A 20,481-nucleotide genomic window follows, 5' to 3' on the forward strand; every position below is an offset into this window, starting at 1 on the left:
TCAAATCTGTCCTTCTTATCTGCGCTTCCTTCAGAACTTCCTTGTTTTCTTCTGCACACATAAAAAATTTTTAATGGCTCTATTTTTTCTTTTCTTTGTTTTTGCATCACTATTGCCATTCCCCTTCCTTCCTTAGATTTCTTTCCCCTCACTGGAAAAAAGAAAAACACGGGGCAGCTAGGTGGTGCAGTGGATAGAGAACTGGCCCCGGAGTCAGCAGGACCTGAGTTCAAATCTGGCCTCAGACCAAACACTTGACACTTACTAGCGGTGTGACCCTGGGCAAGTCACTTAACGCCATTGCCTAGCCAAAAAAAAAAGAAAAGAAAAACACCTTATAACAAACATAATCAAATCAAACAAATCCACACAGGTAGATATATCCAAAAATGTAATCTCTTTCCGTACCTTGAGTCTATCACCTTTCTATTAGGAGCTGGGTAACAGGTTTCATCAGGGGCCCTCTGAATTCATGGCTAATCACTGCAAAGTGTTAGCAGTGAAAGTGAAATTAAGGACAGTAGGAGAGAAGGAAAAGTTTGGAATAGTCTTTATAGGGAATGAGATGAGTGACAGCATAGGGCCAGTTGGGATTATGCCAAATGAGTTTGAAATGGGGTATGATAATACAAGAGATAATGCATGAATATTACCACCTCAGGTGGTGTACAAATACAAAACTTCTATGCATACCTATCCCACTCACACTCTTGCAAACTCTTCTAGTCTCAGCTGGGCTTGCTTGGTCATTTAAGAACACAGATAGAGATCATGGAAAAAAACATCCTACCCATGAGGGATTGTTGATCAAACCATCAGCTTGTCCAAAAAAGGAAGGAGAAGGGAAGGGGACAGAGGAGGGAAAGAGGAAAGAGAAGGCAGAAGGGAAGGGAGAAAAGAGGAAATGACAAAAGGGAAGGAAGAAGAAAGGAGGGAAGGGAGGAAGGAGAAGGAAGATGGGAAGGAGGAGGGAGTAAGGAAGTTAGCAGTAAGGGAGGGAGGAAGGAAGGAAGGAAGGAAGGAAGGAAGAGGAAGGAAGGAAGGAAGGAAGGAAGGAGAAAAGCAGGAAAGGAGAGGGAAGAAGGGAGGGAAGGAGGAAGGGAACAAAGAACAACCACTACATAAAGAAAAGAGAACCATGGGCAGAATTCAGTTTAAGTCTAAAGACTCCTACCTTCTCTGCCTGGTATCCATAACTATGCCATTCAATTTCAGCAATGCATTAAGTGAAGAGAGGGTTGCACTAAAACCAGACCCAGCTCTGCCCTTAATAGCTAGGTGACTATGGGCATGCACATGACCTGAGTCTCGATTTCCTCATTTTTAAAACAGTGATGCTACTTTCACTACCAATGTCGGGAGGCTGTTGTGAGGACTAACAGAATGAACTAAAGCACTTTTTAAACAACAATGCTTATTATCGTGTCTCTAATGAGTTGCTCTAGGAAAATATGAAGAGGAGTTGCCCAGGATGGGAAGGGAGGGAGAGTTTATAATCCATCAACATCATTGGAGGGAAATCCCAGATCAATGACATCATAGGTCCATGGAAGTATTTGAGTAATAATGTGTGAATCTTGTTTGTCTCTTGATTGTGCCCCACCTACCATCATTAGTACAAATACCACAGCCCTGAATAACACAGGAACACTGGTGCCTCTCTCTCACTGCCTAGAGGAGCTCAATACACTGTTCAGCAAGATGGCAGACAAAATCTCACGAGGGCACTGAGTCAGCTTCCTTATGGCAGGATCACATTGTTCCAGAAATCATTGCACCAATTCTTACAAGCTAGATTACCAAGCAAGGAGACATTTGCCTATGATTTCTCTGTGTAAGAGACTCCACTGGCCAAATTGCCCTGATGGTGACCTCTCAGAGTCATTTTATTTGCTGCATGTAGTTGAGCTCCTCTTTAATACAGCAGTAGAAGGTGATTGACAAACAATGGAAGCCTATGGAGTCTTGTGGCTGGGTTTCAACATACTACTTTCTTTAAGATGCAAAGGTTGTTGTAATCAGCCCTCTCCACCTCTTGACAGGCAGACACATAGTCAATTATCTCTTCTATAACCCCAAACATGGTCCCTGTATTTCTGACTTCTCCCTAAGTTTCTGAATCCTGGCCTTTCTATGGTGATGTTCCTATCAATGCCCCATACGGTTTGGGCTTCTCTTAACTCCTGCCTTGTCTAGCAAACGGTGTTTGGTTTCTGCTCTTGACAACTCCCTTGGATTTGGCATTTACATTTCCTGCTCTCGATAAATACTCTCTCGTTGCCACCACAATAGAAACTTATGTCACACAGAACTTCTGCCCAATCCCTCCTGTCCTGTCCCTTCCCCAAGTGATATTATCCACTTCTTCTCAAAGATATGCTCAGTATCTTTATTGATCACTTCCCACTTTGGTTCTGTGAGGGTTTGGGGTAAAGAGAATTAGAGATCTCTCTCTGTATCTTTCTAGAGAGCTTTGATTCTCCTATTATAGGACTTGGAGAATAAAATGGACTCTCTCTTAGCATCTAAACTCAACAATCCAAACTTTGTTTGGGGTACTAGTTAAATCCTGAGCCTCAAAGATTCTAAACTAAAAGTATAAATATAGATTTCACAGAATACACAGATACAAAACATTGGGATAGATAAGCTTGGGTCCACACTGAACGTTATCCAGGATAAATTTAAGTGAAAGAAAGTCAGGGAGATAAAATGCTTTTGAAAAAAGATCTGATAGCCAGACTTGGTGGTGCATGCCTTATAATCCCTGCTACTAGATGAATAATGCTGGTGAATTGCTTGAGTTTAGGAGTTCTGAGCTTCAGTAGGGCTAAAGTTGATTGGGTGTCCACATTAAATCTGGCAGCAGTACAGTGAGCTCCAAGGAGGGGGGTGGGGGAAGGGACAGGTTGGACTCAGAGCAGGTCAAAGCTTCTGTGTAGATGAGCAGTGGAATCATCCCTTGAGTAGCTGCTGTACTTGCGCCAATCTCAAGAGAAAAAGGGAAGATAAGGAAAAAGAAAACATCTGATAACGCTCAGAAGAATACAGGAAAACTTGTGGCAATGTCAATAGCCAGGTCACTGACACATGAATCAGACTAAGGAAGAATAATCATAAATAATATTTATATAGCATTTACTATGTGCCAGGCACTCTGCTAATTGCTTTATAATTATTATCTCATTTGATCCACAACAAGCCTGGGAGGTAGGTGCTATTATTATCCCCATTTTACATATGAGGAAACTGAGTTAAACAGAGGTTAAGTGACTTGCCTAGGTCTTCCTGACTCCAGACTTGGTGCTCAATCCACTGTGCCACCTAGCTGCCCCAGTGACAACAAAGGACACAATACTGCATGTACTCAGAAAGGACAGTGCCAGGAGACCAATCTTTTCTTTCTCCAATTTCTCCAATTCTATAACACCTACCTTCATGTACAGAATAAATATCACATCCCTTCACTAACCTCTGAAGAACTTTCTATAATAATTCCCCCTGGAAAAACCAAGACACAGCTAACCACATCTGGCAAGAAAGAAAAGTCAACATTCATTCTCTAACCTAATGGGCTATTTCCTTTCATGCCAAATATTCACAGTCCATTGTCAAGGAATAAATTATCAGTTATCCATCCGAATAATTCATAAATAAGTCTCACTTTTTCTTCAATTATCAGGACATACACAAGAATCATGGATCATAGAATCAAAGAGCTAGGGTTAGAAGGTAACCCATAGATCAATTGGTCTAACATGCTCTTTTTAGAGATGGGGAAACTGAGGTACAAAGTAGATTAGTAGGGTGCCCAGATCAGGAAGGCCTGAGTTCAAATTCAGCCCCAGACACTTAATAGCTGTGTGACCCTGAGCAAGTCACTTAGCCTGTCTGCCTCAGTTTCCTCAACTGTAAAATAAGGATAATAATAGCACCTGCCTTCCAGAGTTGTTATGAGGATCAAATGAGATAATATTTGTAAAAAGTGCGTAGCAGAGGACTGGCACCTAGAAGACACTACACAGATACTTGCTCCCTTCCCTTTCCTTAAGAGACTTGCCCGTGGTCACACAAACAATAAGCAGCAGAGGCAAAATTTTAACCCATAGTTAGGCTACAGTATTCCATATTATTTGGGACTAGCAGCTATCATCATTGCCTCATTAAACAATCATTATCCTCAGATCATAAGGGATTTTTAAACAACTACAGGAAAGTTTGCTCATAAAATCAATAGCCATATACAGCAGTATATAGTATTTCATTTAATTAAACCCAAACACCACCTTTTCTTAAAGCCTATTACCCTACCTAAGTCTTCCTTTTTTTTTTTTTTTTTTGTAAATACCACCATTATTCTCCCACCTCTAAATCTCAGAGCTATCCTTGGCTCCTTTCTCTGTCTCTGTCTCTGTCTCTCTCTCTTCACATCCAATCAATCACCAAATCTTGCCTATTCTTCTTTCAAAAGATTTCTTACATTCATTCTTTCCTCAGTTTTCCCATCTGTAGACCGGAAGAACTTTGACTCAAATTATCCAATAACCTAAGTATGAATTGAAAAATTAGTAATTGCAATACTAATTTTATATTTAAACCAATTCCACAGCAAATGAGAACCAAAGATCCATGTTTCCATCATGTTGCAAAGGAACAGATTATTAGCTCATCCCATCAATTTTTCAGGCTCTCAGCTATTTATATTCACATGGGACCCAACCTGTTAGTCAGGCAGTCCATCTGTTGTCCATTATCATGACCCACCCAGCATCTTTTGTACATGCACAGTATCTCACATTTGAATGGTACTTTATAGTAGACAAAATTATTTCCTCACAAAAAACCGATAAGGTATATAGTACACGTACCATTCTCTTCATCATAAAGATTGGGTTAGAGAGGCCAAATGATTTGCCCATTGTCATATGGCCAGACAGTGAGGGAACCAGACTGGAATCCAAGTCTTCTAATTCCATATCCTAAGCTCTTTCCATTACAACATGATTGATGCCTCCCCATATTTAAATATCTACCACCCCATGCAGGTATGCACTGCAGGATCCCATGCTTCCCTAAAGAATGGTGAAATTCACAGACTAATGAAAAACCAAGCATATGAAATATTTATATATGTGCATATACATATATATATGCATGTATATAATTTGTTGTTGTCATTTTCAGTTGTAATCCCATTTAGGGGGTTTTTTTTGTTTTTTTTTTTTTAGGCAATTGGGGTTAAGTGACCTGCCCAGGGTCACACAGCTAGCAAGTGTCAAATGTTTGGTCTGAGGCTGGATTTGAACTCAGGTCCTCCTGACTTCAGGGCCGGTGCTCTATCTACTGTGCCACCTATCTGCCCCTAGGGTTTTCTTGGTAGAGATACTGGAGTGGTTTGCCATTTCCTTCTCTAGCTCATTTTACACATGAGGAACTGAGGAAAATGGGATTAAGTGACTTGCCCAGGGTCACACAGCTAGTAAGTGTCTGAGGCTAGATTTGAACTGAGGAAGATGAGCGTAATAATAATAATAATAATAATAATAATAATAATCTATTCTATATACATATCTATATGTGAAAAAGAAAAACAACAGCCCTATCCTTATCCTGCTGAGCAAATACTTTCCTACACTCTATGTGGGAATATGATAAATACATACCAGCAAAGGCCCCAGGGAATTGTATGACAAATCAGTAGCAGAAACAAGTGCAATTGGAGATTAATTTTACATATGTTTATGGAGAAAATGCATACATCTCACTGGGCACCTGCACACCCAGGCACCAAGTTAATAAAGTTGCTATTGTAGGCCACTGAAGGCAGCTGGCTCTGAAGGCAGAAGTGTTCAGACTTGAAAAACAGGTGATCGTACATTCTTAAAGCATGTGCAAAATATTAATCAAATCGTTTATAAAAATGCCAGCAGCTGTTTGGTACAATGCATTTCATTGGCTACAGGTACTAATTTAAAGTCTGATATCTGCCACACATATATCCATGCAGAGTACCACAAAAAGAGTCAAAGCCTTAAAAGAATTTCACAGTCTATTCACAAATGTGTCTTAACTTTGTACTGTTCTATTCCCAGCCCAGAGAATCCCAAAGGAAACCACTTTAAAGCAGCATCTTTTCAACAATACTAGGTGACCATTCACACGTCTACTTCGAAAAGGTCTACTGGGGGGGGGGTGGGAGGTGGAGTCTTCATGCATCAGGCAAAAGAAACACAATAGGGGCGGGGTGAGGTGAAGGATGATAAAGTCTGGGATTCCCAAGGAAGATTGGGAGCTGAAAGGGACCTTAATTTTAAAAATAAACTGAGTCATAGAGAGATTAATTGACTTATCCAAGGTCAAACTATTTTTTCTTGCTCCAAGGTCTATACAGATCCATATGACTTAGACTTGCAAGGAAGATTACAAATTATTCTATCAAGACCAACCTCCTCATTTTAAGAATGAGAAAACTGAGGTCCAGAGAGGGTCTTGGGAGGATAAGAGTTGTATGAGCTTGTGGGCTTACGGGTGTGGAATGAGAAGCTGGACCAATGTTCAGCAAATTTGCCTCAAAATTAAAATGGGCTTAAAGGTGAAAGAAACCCCCTTTTCAAAATCCTAGGAAATGAATAAAAGAGGTTCTTTTGGTCCTATTACTGTGTTACTAGCGTTAAGTACTAAAGCATGCAGAGTGGCTATTTTCTTCATTTTTAAAAAAGCCAAAGTCAGTAGACCCACATTTTTTTTTCTAGGACATCTAGAATGTTTACATTCATACCCAGCACGATGATCCTCCACATAACTAAAATCTGTCACTGTACCTTTCTACTCCATTATCCTTGTTGGACTTGGCTGAGCCAGCTGTAACATCTAGAGCATCCTTCTCAGGTACCAGAGGGAGAAGAGAACGATCAGGCTTGGGGCTTTTTCTGAGATGATGGAAGAAAGCAACAAGTACAATTTGTTAGCCAGTTTTCATCTCTATGTTTCTTTGAATGAACACATGTTTTCCAAAGAGAGCTTCGTGCAACAGTTGAACTAAAATGCACAGGAAAAAATTAAATTAATTCACTCAACAGCTCTGAGGGATGTTTGAAGCACATCAGCCTCCCCACTCCCACCCCCAACACCCAAAATATACTCCTCCTAAACAAATCCAGAGTAGAAAACAGATGTATCTGATCTCCCATTGGAACCAAAACTGTACTCTATGAATGACTGTTAAGCTATGACCCTACAGTCCACAGGGCATAAAGTAAACAGTTCATATTTTAAAACAGTTTTAAATTAAACTGAAAGAACTGAAGAAAACATATGACAAATTAGTAATTGTCATGATTTTCCAAATATTTCCCTCCTCAGTTGTTTAGGCTCTAAGTCGAAACTGCTGCAATTCAGAGAGGTTAGCAGATGAGAATTTGGGCAACTGGATAAAGGGGATAGAATTCCCTGAAAGCCCACCCATATGCTCTATTGATTTTTCTAGTCAGGTTAATTTCTAATGAATCTTGTAAGGGGTATGATGATCCCCACAAGAATTAATTGGCCTTAAGTACCTTTCTGTGAGTTTCTCTTCTGAAACAACATCTTGGGGGTTCTGGACTTCTCCTTTATCTGCTTCAGGAGGTGAGCAGACGGGTAACTTGTCATCATTGTCAGGTGGTGCAAATTCATGCTCAGAATGTTGGTCAGTCTGTTGGTTTCCAGTCTGGTTCTCTAAACACTGAGAAGCATCCTTCTCCTCCATCCCCAGAACTGCCTTCAAGGGGCCACACTGAGCCTCTGGACCTTGACTGGGGTGCTTCATTTGCAGAGTTGAGTCACAATCTGGGCTAAATGACACTCTCGAAGTACCTGTTTCAGGGCTGCCTTTTAAGGGCTGATCCTCAGAGGTCTGAGTTTCTGACTCTACTTTAGTAAAAGAATCTTCACTTTTTGCTTTTGGAGCTTTTTCTATCCCCAGGCCAGGTTCTTGTAAGACACCTAACTGGAAGCCCTGCAAACCTAACTCCTGTTTGAAGCAGTCAACCATGGAACGCATCAATAGCCCACTGGGGTTTGGTAAATCCAGAACATTTTCTGCTCTTGGGCTCCCCGAAGTTCTTGAGTCGTCACGAGCACTGTCACCACCCTGGAGCCTCTTTTCATTCCTTGGCATGCTAGCACTGAGCTGCTTATTGCTTACAGCTGGAAAGACTGGAATATCCCCAGGTGGAGAGGAAATTTCCTTGACATGCCCGAGTCCTGGGCTGTTGTCCAGTTCCTTGGTGCCAATCGAAGCATAGAGCTCATCATCTTTGGGCACCTTTTTGCTGGGGGGTATTTCTTGCTGCTGGCTTCCTGGAGGAGTCAGACCCTCTTGAGATAAAGGCATCTCCAAATGGACCTGGGAGATAACATAATACTCCTCACCCTTAGAAAGGGTGGCATTTTCCAAAGGTGTCTTCTGCACAGTAATGTCTAAAGGAAGACTTGAAACTAATTCCTGCTTTCCTCCTCCCTGAAGCTTTTGAGCCTCAAATGTAATCCCTTTATATTTCTCACCAGCTGTTTTAGAGTTTTCTGTTTTATTTTCTTCTTGTGAGACACCAGATGCAATTCCATTCTTTTCCAAGTTGGTATCTAGTAGGTTCTGTTTCATGGTGGGAGCGGTTAAGCCTGGTGACTTTTCTATGCCTATACCTTCTTGACAAGTCAACTTGTCTGGGTTTGTTTGGCAGGAGACAGTCTCCAAAGTCAATTTCTGCTCCTTACCTTTAGCATCTACTCCTTGTCCCATGTGAGTAGTGGAAATCATGATGTAGTCTCCTCCTTGACCATGATGTGAATGCTTCTCTGTGCTTAGCTGCACCAAAGAGTCCTTTCCCATGGGGCTCCATGCAAACCCATCATTTTTTTGCAGAGTAAACTGTGGACGATCAGTGGTCAAAGCACCAAGGACAGATTTCTCAAATATTTTGCTGATATGCGCCTTGAAATCAGGAAATCCAGCCATCATGCTAGGTTGTCCCAAACCAGAGTTCTCACACTCAGATGTGTCCCTGTGCACATTGGAGGTATCTCCTGCCTTCTCCTTACTTTTCTTTGCATCCTCTCTTGGGACATCTGCCATTTTCTGAATACATTCCCCAGAACTCCCTGGCTGGGACTTGAAGTTTCTCCCGTTTTGGATTTCTTTGGATTTAATTGCAGATATTTCCTCCCTTGTCTGGGCAGGCTTCAACATGGGTGAGAGGTAATCTGTAAACAAATTTGCAGAGTCCCCGCAGGTGAACACAGACTTCCCTTCAATACAGGAACTTTCATCAGAAACACTTGGCTCTTTGGTGGAATCAGTCCTTGTCTTGCTATCTTCTGATTTTCTTTCCACAGTGTTGCTTATATTGAGGTTAAGATTCTCAGGAGCCACCTCTGATATCTGACTGGATATCCCAGCAGTCGGCAGCTCTGGCTGCTCCCTGTCTGAGACGGTCTGACATGCCAAAGCACCCGAGACATTACTGACAATTCCACCCATTTCACTTTTGAGTGATGAGTCATTCTTGTAGCTGCCAGACTTCTGCCCAGTTTGGCAGGGACTACCTGAGACAAAGGTGGCTTCATTCTCACCACTACTGGGAGCTGGCTCAGCATCCACCTTAGGACTGCATTCAGTCTGAAGGAAGTCCTTGTTTGCAGCAGCTTCTCCGAGCTTGTGTGATGCCAGACATGTAGCCAGAATTCCTTGGTCAACATTTTTTCTTCTCTCAGCAGATACACTTTCAAAATTCTGTTTGACATGGTCCTCTTGGGTGCTGATTTTGTTACTGAGTGACAGAGTCTCCTGGTTTGAGGGAGCTGGAAGTTCAGTTTTCTCCTGCGTGCCCAACAGAAGCTGACTGCTATTCGAAGTTTCACCAAGCACCTTCTCTGGGGCAGCAGGAGGTGTACTATGGAATCTGAAAATTGATGGAGCAGGCTGAATGTTAGTAGCAGCATTAATAGATGGTTGTGTACCCAGATGACAAGGCGGAGCCCCTACCTCATTTTCACTTGCGTTTTCCGTATTACCTAAGCTACTGGGCTGTGCATGCATGTCAGCTGCCTTAGAAAACTCATTATCTCGGCATGTTTCTTCATGCTGAGTATCTGAGATCAAAGCATCCTCCTTCTCCTGCTGGGGCTTGTCAGGCATCTGCCTAGTACAGCAACTTTCTTCTGTTTTGACATTTAAGTTATCTTGAAGAGAAGAGTCTCTTAAATCAACCACCACAGGAGGAGAAATACCGAAGGACTGTTCAGTGCTACACTGTTTCTCTTGGTCCATCACCAGAGGCAACTTTTCTCTTGTTAGTGTTGATGAGGCCAACTCCTCTGTTGAAGGACTGCCCATAATTTTTTCCTTAGAATCATGTGTACCTGAACTTTGGATACCATTCAGACTTTCTTCATACTGCATATTTTGGAACTCTGATATTGGACTTGGTTCCTGTCCACTATAGGAAGGAGGATAGTTCAAGTTTTCCCCGAGTTCTGGGGGCGGTAAGGTTTTTGAGATATCTTCAGTCCTGGCCTTCATCCCTTCAAGACCATCTGGAGGAATCTCTTTCCTGTTTTCAAAGGGAGAGGTGTTATCACTGAAGTTTGTTGAGACAGAAAGTTCTGAACATAAGTGAGATTGTTGGGAACAAATGTCTGCTGATTGTTCAGGATTTCCTAACTGAGTGATCCTTGTCCTGCTGTTACCTGCAGACGATGCATTTTCCTGCTGATTCTGCGCTGGCCCCTGCGCCTCCACTTCGCTTTTTTCAGTCAAGGTCTCATTATCAGGATGGTTTCTCACATCTGGGTTGAATTCTTGTCCAACTTCCTCATTTGCAGGAGTACTTAAAGGTCCAACCGTAGATACCAGCATGCCCTCAGCATCTTTGCTACAAGACATATTATTTGATTGGTTACTGTGTCCTTTACTTTCAGCCTCCTGGATTTCAGGATTAGCATCACCTCCTGGAGGGACACACATACCAGATTTCCCAGGCTCTCCAACAGGAACGGATTCCATTCTTTCCACTCCTTCAGGACTTTGAAGAGTTTCTGGGAGCTCAGGTTGTAGTCCTGTAACCTCTAGAATAGTTTCTCTAGAAGTGGCCTGTCCATCATCTCCATCCTGCTCCACAGGTTGAACATTACTGCTCCCACAGTGCACAGGCAAGAGACCACCTGTACCAACAGCACAGATTCCATCAGTCATCTCACAGGCCAAGGAGCACAAGGCTGAGTTTTCTGACTGACTCTCAGGCAGCTCCAGCTCCATGAGACCTATGGCCTTGAGCAACTGTGTTGAGTCTGGATGGTGAAGCAATGTGGGCTCCAAATTTGTGGGGTTTGCTTTACTCACTCCCTGACTGGATCTGCCACTGGAATCAAGTGAGGTCTCCTCCTCTGAATGCACAGGTTTGGTGGATTTGGTATCCTGTGCAGCAACTTCCTTTTCTTGAGAGTTATTGCTTTGATTTTCTTCTTTAGTGCCATTTTGATTTGCAGCATCAACAAGTTTCTGGCCTTCATCATTCAACTCCAGCTTTCCCCCCATGCTTTTATTCAACCCACTGGGAAGCATAATGGGGACTGCTCCTTGTACTCTCTCTGTTTTTCCTTCATCCATGGGAGCTTCCATTTCATCCTTAGATAAATGGACAGAATCTTCCTTAGGGCTCATCTCAGGATATTTGCTCTCGCCACTTAAATCTACATTCCCTGATACCATTCCTATATCTGTCATGGGATACCCTTTTGTGGGGCCTGGAAGAGTCTCAGTAGCCACTACAACGGGAGTCTCTGTGGCCAAACAATTGGGTCTCATTTCAGAAACAGTAGCAGCTGGATTTGGAGCATTCTCTGAACCCATACTGGAAATCATAGATACTTCCTCTCTTTGGGAAAGCACAGGTTTAAGCCCCTCTCCTTCGGCACCAGGGCCTAGTTTATCAGATAACGTTTCTTGTGTCCCACTCTGAAGGGGGTTTTGAACATCAGTTATGGTGACAGATTCCCTTAAAGGACCTTTGGCCTCTGGATCCGGGACAGGCTTCTGGGGTAAATTTGGTAGGGGAAGATGAGTTGCTATCGTCTCCTGATTATATTCCAAAGGAGAGGTGTTTGCCTCAGTTTCTTGGGCAGCTTCTACATCCTTAAAATCTTGGCAGTGGGCATTGAGGACTTGGGAATCGCCAGCCAAATGCTGAGGTTTCACAAGCACTTTGTCTTCCTCTCCATCTGACATGCTTGGGGCAGTGTCATTCAGTAACAGGGTCTCCTGTTTCAACAGCAGACCAGCTACCCCATCTGCGTTCTTTTCACCTCTCTGGGCTCCAGCTGGGGCCTTGTGATTTGTTTGCAGGGGCTCTGGAGTCTGCTGGGCCTCTTGAGGGGTAACATAATCTCCAGCTTCTTTCCCAGGGGGAGAGGAGCTGCCATGTGGATCACCCTTCCCAGACAGCTGCACCATCGGTTTTAATGGCTCCAATATCCTTGAATGCGTCCCTGAATCCCCTTGTAACATGGTAAGGTGATCAGAAGAAGAGTCCCTGTCCCCTTCCCTTGGTGCACTCTGTCCATCATTGGCAGGAACAATAGCAGTGACCAGGCTGGTCTCCACCCTGCCTTCTACCTCGGGGGCAAGGGCCACTTGGTCTTCGTCTGCACTGTCTGGCACAGGCTCCCCTAGGTTACCCTGCAGGATGAGTCCATCTTCACTGGCCAAGGCCTGATTTGTCTGGATAACATCTTGGATATGTTCTGCAAAAGGCATGGTGACAGAGATGCTGCTCTCTTGTGTTCCTTCAGCCAAGTGGGATGAGGAGTCAGACGCTACCGTCTTCTGGGCTTCCTGTGGGAGATTTCTCTGTCCAATCACCTCCAAAGACACAGCACATGACCTGAGGTTGGTTGCCCCCTCCACTGTGTAGCCACTGGTGACTCCATGATTGATGCTGTCAACAATGGAAATGTTTCATTGGTTCATTATCATTGAAGACAGAAGAGCACAGCAAACAAAATTCTCCACCCCACCCAAAAAAAGCAACTAAGGTACCAGGTATTGGGGATCACCTCTCCCAAGCAGTCAGATTTATTGCAGACACTAGAGGTCAGCATGTTAGTGCTGGAAGGGTTCTTAGTGAGATGGTATAATCCCTGCACATTTTAGAGATGAGGAAACTGAGGACCAGAGAACCTGCTCAAGGTCACTGAGATGGACTGGGCATATCCAGGACAGGAACCCAGATCATCTGACTTTGCCACTGTGTGACACTCCCTCTATCTATTAAAAATGCCCCTTTATGAAATACCTAATACACGAAATCTCAACTGTGTTGTTCTGACATTATCCTATGCTAGTTAGCAGCTGGTAGGAGAAGGGGAAGGGAAGAGAATAAGCATTTATCTAATGCCCGCTGCTATGTGCCAGGCCTTGTGTTAAGCACTTTTTACAAATACTATCTCACTGGATCCTCACTACAACCTTAGGAGGTAGGTGCTATTATTATCTCCATTTTACAGTTGAGGAAACTGAGGCAAACAGAGGTTAAGACATATATTTGGTAAGTATCCAAAACCGGATTTAAAATCAGGTCTTCCAGTCCCAGAGCTCTATCCACTGTGCAACCAGCTACCTTGCTGGGAAAAAAAGAAGACAAGACATCACACACACACATACACACACACACACGCACACACACACACACACACACACACTCCACCAAAAAACAAAACAAAACAAGATAATCAGATTCAAACTTCCAAAAGCTAACTATGAAAGCATAATTTGAGCTACAAGTGCAAGTCTGATATCCTCAAACATACTCTCCTACTAGAATAAAAATCCATGCGCACAAAATTATGCTTTAAAACAAATATCCACTTGTGTGAGGGGAAGCATGCTGTTGTGGATAGAGTGCTAGCCTTGCAGTCAGGATGACTTGAGTTCAAGTCTACTCTCTGACACATACTGATGTGTGTCCCTAGGCAAATCATTTACCCTCTTCCACACCAGGTAACTCTTTAAGACTAAACATTCACCAATCTTCATTGAGAAATGTAGACTCTGTGCTAGGAATTCCCCACATCAATAAAACTATAGGTACAGACCAAAAACAAAATCTACATGTGGAATAAGTTTGGAAGGTATTATTATGCTCCTTTTATAGATGAAGGACCTGAAGTCCTGCCTAGGACAGCAGGCAGAACATTAAGTGAGGAGTCAGGAGACTTGATGCTAATATTTACTGGTTCTCTGACCAAAGAAAAACCACTTCCTCTCTGAACCTCACTTTCCTCATTTGTAAAATGGAGCTAATAATATTATTATGACCAAACAAAAATATGGTGGGAAAAGTACATTATAAATCTTAAATCACTCTGAAATATAAGTTATCATTATTATTATTACAAATAATGACCAAGGTCATAAAAGTAATAAGTAGCAGAGCTAAGACTCAAAGACACTTAGGAATCAGGGAGAGATTGTGCTGGAACTCAAAAATTTTGCTGGAGATGATCTATACATAGATTATCAGTCACTGATTTATAGTAATTTTAAAAGTTGCTCAGCATATGCAATACCTTGGCAATCTTTTTAAGCTTTTTGTAACTTTTCTGCACTTTTCCATCAGGACAAAATGTTCTGGTTAAGTCCATTAGATTCAGTAGGAATATGGTTCCTTGAGACCATTATGGGTTGCCGTCCAGGAGAAAAACAACAGGGAAATTTGAGTAAATGCATTCTAAATCATCAGATCACAGAATGGGAAAGGAACTTAGAGGTCACTGAGTCCAACCCCTGCATTTCTACAGTTAAGGAAACAGGTACCGAGAATTTAAGTGACCTGCTCTTTATAACATGCTCAAATACACACAGAATAAACTGGCCACGCTAGCTGCATGCTATGGATCTTGCTACCAAGTATTAGAAGCTGAACTAAGGCACATGTCAGCAGCAATCAGTCACTGACTAATGGTTCAAATTGGCTTTTTTATTAGCCAAAATACATACCAAGGAAAAACAGGCCATTCCTGCTACACAGAGGAGTGTTGGAGTATCCACCAACCAGGAAAGATTTAAAAGTTGCTCAGGCCTTTTGACTGTGGCAACCCCAAGTACAGTCATGGGTGCAAGACGTTTATGTAATAAGCACGATTAGCCACAGCACCAAGGAATAACTGCCTGGTAGAGATCAAGCTTTCCAGTGTAGGTAGATTAGTGAGGTACCCCTCAGTTTCAAGAAAGAGAAGGATAGCCCAATAGGGTTCATCTAACCAGCCTGCATCAGCAGGTGAATACTGAGGTCTAACAAAAGGCAGTGGGGTAGTATTACACCTGAGCTGGGAAAACAATTCCAGACCCAGACAGTGGGGTAAGAAACACAGTAGTTCAAAGCTATGAAACAACTCCAATCTGTCCCAGCAAGTTATACCTAGGCCTCTATGGTCTATGCTAATGAGCTCCCCTGTACACCAACCCAGGTACATATACTGAAACTGGCTTCTTTTAGATATTATCAGAGTGAAACTTTGCTTTGACGCTGTCACTGCCAAAATGGAAGAATTCTGGGCAACACAAATTGTGCACTTGCATCTGTACACAAATGAAACTTTTCTATGGTGCTATCCAAAATATAAAAGCTAACCTGTAAAGTGTGCTCAAATCAGAATAATGGTGTTTCTTTTTATGTATCACAGCTCCACAATCACAGTATAGGTAGTAGAAAAGAAAGAGCCCTGTAATGGGAATCAAGGGACCTGGGCTCTATACCTGTCCTGTATGATCTTGGACAAGTCATTTTCTTTCTTGGTCATCAGTAATTTTCAGTTCCTAGTATTCTACAATACTATCATAGTTTGTCACAACACTGCTACCCATTACTTTTTAGGATGGAAAGTGCCAAGGGAAGAGAAGAGCGTTTCTTCATCTGCCATTTTGGCATTCTTTGAGGCATCAACAAAACTGAAAAAAAAATAAAAAAGAGTTACAGAAAGAGAAAGGGAGGAAGAATCAGATTGGGATAATTATGTCTGATACCTTATATTCCAAAATGACTGTCAATGAAAAAAGAACCCAGGGGAAGCTACTAACCTTCAAGTGGGGCAAATACTCTCTAAGCCATTTGAGAACTTGCTATTGACTGGACCAAAGGTTCTTAACCTGAGGTCCACAGACCTTCAAGGGCTCTGTGGATAGATTCTAAGTATTCAATGAATTTTTAAAGAATATTTTGTATTGATTTCTTTTGTAATCCTATTTTTAAAAAAATTATGCAGTTAAAAACAGTATTCTGAGAAGAGGTCCATCAGTTTCACCAGATTGCCAAAGGGGACCAAGGCACACAAAAAAAGGTTAAGAATCCTGGACCAGACTGTCCCAGTGGGGCTTACAAGCAATCAACAAGGTTTCCATGAAATGCAACCTTCCTCTCTATGACACTCTCTATTTACTAAGAATTTTTCTACAGATTAAATCACATTGATCTCAGCCCATGAATTTTCAATTTTAAAAAGCTCTATAAATTTAATTATACCCTATTCATTAAACTAATGATTGAACAGTTGAAGTAGTTTATGAGATGTACCATGTGTAACTCAGAAATGGACTATCCCCATTTAGGTCAGTTTCAACCAATAAATATGCAAATATCACCCAGCCCATGAGATGTACAGGCAATTAACTAAGCCAAATCACTATTCGTTTCCATTTCTCTGCTAGAAATCCACTTGAGGTAGGTAAATGGTCAAGGTTGGCTGAAATAGCCTTGTTCAGGGAACAAGGCTATAAACTTACTCCATTCTAGAACCTTGAAAAGTTATGCAACATCATCAAAGATTATCTAGGCACAAACATGCCAATAAATGGGCAACTTTGAAAGAAAAAGAGCCCACATTTTCTTGCATGGGAGCTGGATGCTGGTGATTTCCTTGGTTTTGTCTCAATAGCTATTTATGTCAAAGCTAGGACCAGATTTGCCAGGGGGAAAATTTTTTCAGAACTAATCTGTTTAGGTCTGTGCATTGATTACAGTCCACAAAATGTCCTTTTATGCTTCTGTGATTTAAACTCAGTGTTCAAGTTGGTAGGACATTATACAGAATAAAACTGAGCACTCTTCTGGGCCGGGTAGACATCACAATGAAAGGCATTCAGTCTTGACAATGGATTCCCTTTTTGAATAAAGTCTGTGACGATACAAGGACTGGACCACATCCTTCAAACTTTTTCCATGAAATCAGAATACCACTATAATAAATGGAAATAAGTTGGGAGTAACCAGGGACTTCCAGTAGCAAAAAACAGACTACTGGTAACATAGCCAATTTTCAGTTCGACTGTGAAAAGTGAGAGAAAGAGCTTCAAAACTACCCTGACTGGAAACAATGAGGGAGATTCATTCCTAAAGGGCTGGTGACCAGAACTCTGGGTTTTCTCAGAAATTTCTGACCTATTCCGCCATCTTCCCAGAATGCGCCAAGTTTTCTCACTATAAGTTCTCAACATATGTTTAAGTGCCAGTCAGTAAACAAACATGAACATTCTCAACAAGTCTTCTAGGCTAGAATAAGATAAGTACAAGTTATCCCTAGAATTAGCTCTCATATGAGGTCATGATAAGCACATTTGATGTAGTAACATTATCCCACAAATTGTTTTTTTGATTCAATTGAGTAATATAGACACATAATTAGCATCATCACATTTAAATAGCTTTAGAAGGCACCTTAAAGAACATGTAGTCCAAAGCCCTCATTTTCTAGAGGAAAAAAATTAATTAGAATGAGGTTTTTGGTCAGTTTTAAGGATGCTGTATAACATGTGTATGTGTGTATATGTATGTGTGTGTGTGTGTGTGTGTGTGTGTGTGTGTGTGTGTGTGTGTGTGTGTGTCTGTATGTTTGAGTATATGGAGTTAGGGGCTGGACTTCTGTTTTTATTGATATAAGGAATTCCTTGCTAGGGAAATTCCACCTACCAATGTGTATTGGCACCTGCTCTATAGCTTATAGTCTTAGAAAGTTGTCTAGAGCAGTGAGAGGTGAGCAACTTGCTTAGGGTGACACAGCCAATATGTGTCAAAGGCAGGACTCAAACCCAGGTCTTCCTGGATTTTAGGCCACCTCAGCACCCACCACCTCGTGCTGTTGCCTTTCATACTTGTGTGTAGTAATAATAGTAACAGCAGCTTACAACTATATTGCATTATAAGGTTTAGAAGGTATTTTGCATACATTATCTCATTTGAGCCAGGGCAGCTAGGTGACACAGTGGATAGGGCACCAGGCCTCAAGTCAGGAAGACTCATGTTCCTGCGTTCAAATCTCACTTCAGATACTTACTAGCTGTGTGACTCTGGGCAAGTCACTTATCTGCTGTACAGATATCTAGAGACTGTAGAGCCCAGAAACTGAATGAAGCAGCTACCCAAAACGAGAAGATTTCTCATTCCTTCTCTTGATCAACTGAAATTCATCTTATAAATTCTTATAAATTTGAACTCATCTTTTGTAAATTCTCTCTCCAATCTATTCTGTGGCTATAGCAGGGTCAATGAGCCTTCCTGATTGTAAATCTCAGTGCCTTTCATATGAAATAGAATTATTTTATCCCTATAGGGTGCTCTCTGTGAGGAAATGACTTGCCTAGGGTCATATAGCCAGTATCCATCACAGGAAAGACTTGAATTCAAGTCTTTTTGACTTTGAGGCTAGCTTTCTACTCCATCAAATCCTCTCACCTTATACACAGTAGGTTTTTAATAAATCTTTGTTGCATTTAATTGAACTCCATGCTCTAGATCTTTCTTTCTCCACCCCACCCCCTGTTTCCCCACCCTCCAAATTAAAACTTGTCTATCAAGTATCTTTATCTCAGAAGTTTGCTAAATTAGTGAACCAAGCCCAATGAAAACCAGTTTGAGCTAGGATATTTATGGCTGATAAATGGCTTAATGTGTGACTTCTAAATCCAACAAGGGTTTTTAATCAGATTAGAACTGAAATGGAACTTCAGAAATCCTGTGTTCCAGGGATCTTAACCTGGGGTCCATAAACTTGGTGGGGTTTTTCTTTTATGTTCTGATAACTGTTTTTCAATATAATCAGTTTCCTTTGCAATCCCATGTAGTTAATTTTGTGCTTTTAAAAACATTATTCTGAGAAAGGGTACATAGCTGTCACCAGACTACCAAAGGGGCTGAGACATAAAAGAGGTTAAAAATCTTCAGTTTATTTCAACTCCCACATTTAACAGAGGGAGTAAGACCAAGAGAGGTAAAAGGACGTGTCCAAGGCCACACAGTTAGTCAAGGGGAGATTTGAGACTCACACTCCATCTTTGTGGTTCTCAATCTCTCCATTACATTCCTTGGCCCCTTTCTTTAAGATCAAGGAAGGATCGATATAAACATTTCAGATATATTTTGGGATAGGAGGTCATTTCAATCCCCTTAAAGTTAAACCATATGCTGTAATACTGATTCTGCCTTGTCACAGAGATACTCTGATATCCTTCATATATTTGATCTTCACAATCTTGAAAAGACTACATACATAGGTTTTTGTTGTTCATTCTTTCAATTGTGTCCAACTTTTCACGACCCCCTTTGGGGTTTTCTTGGTAAAGACACTGCAGTGGTTTGCCATTTCCTTCTCCAGCTCATTTTGTAGATGAGGAAACTGAGGCAAAGAAGGTTAAGTCCCACAGCTAGTAAGCGTCTGAGGCCAGATTTAAACTCAGGTCTTTCTGATCCCAGGCCTGGCACTCTGTCTACCATGCCACCTAGCTGCCCATTCATATGCTATTTCTCTGCTATTTTCCTAAGAACCTAGTTCAGAGCCTGGCTCACAATGAGGTACTTAGTGTGTGTTTTTGACTGACAGGACAAATATATGCCTTCAGTTAACACATACATCAGGACATGAGCTACCTCCCCTAAAATAAATGCCAAAGGGGGAAAAAGAATCTTGCCCTGTTGATAGGGCCAAGAAAATTTCCGTATGCTATTAAAACTTAATATTTAATGGAGGGAGGAACTTCTGTGGAAAGGTCTTCAAAAATCTTGACAAACTGGATTCAATTAAAAATCCACAGGCTCTCACTTGTCCAAACAGTGCTCCGTCAGAAGACGCCTGGGGACTCTGCTGACCTTGGCAGTGCTATAGGACTCAGCCAGATTTTAAAATCCAGTTTCAACTCACAGACGCTCAGGAGAGACAAAGCACCCAGCATCACTACAACAAAGTTGAGAGGTCAAAATGGAAGTACTTGTTGACACTCAGCAACTAGATAGTGGGAGAAGTTGTCCCCAGAATCTGAAAGTATTGACGATTCTGTCTAGCCTTCTAGATACTACAGCCACGAACTGCCATCCCTCCTCTTCCCAACAAAGCATTCAATATTACTTTTTATTTATTTAGGCACCCAATTTTATTTATTAGGCACTCAATCTATAGGGCATT

At 41.7% G+C, this 20,481-nt stretch overlaps 1 protein-coding gene across 5 annotated transcripts in view; it reads right to left on the reverse strand.

The window, feature by feature from the left end:
* The window catches only part of TACC2 (transforming acidic coiled-coil containing protein 2), a 302,620-nt gene that overhangs the window by 206,855 nt on the left and 75,284 nt on the right, over nucleotides 1-20,481 (reverse strand). For all 5 annotated transcript variants that reach the window (XM_078151015.1, XM_020979220.2, XM_020979218.2 and 2 more), the window contains 2 exons: nucleotides 7,557-12,971; nucleotides 6,822-6,929 (listed from right to left, as the gene is read on the reverse strand). In XM_078151015.1, the coding sequence (XP_078007141.1) occupies nucleotides 6,822-6,929; nucleotides 7,557-12,971 (5,523 nt within the window). The remainder of the gene's footprint in view (nucleotides 1-6,821; nucleotides 6,930-7,556; nucleotides 12,972-20,481) is intronic.

This window comes from Phascolarctos cinereus, unplaced genomic scaffold (genome assembly GCF_003287225.1).
Source record: "Phascolarctos cinereus isolate Bilbo 61053 unplaced genomic scaffold, phaCin_HiC Scaffold_3;HRSCAF=262, whole genome shotgun sequence".
NCBI lineage: Eukaryota > Metazoa > Chordata > Mammalia > Diprotodontia > Phascolarctidae > Phascolarctos > Phascolarctos cinereus.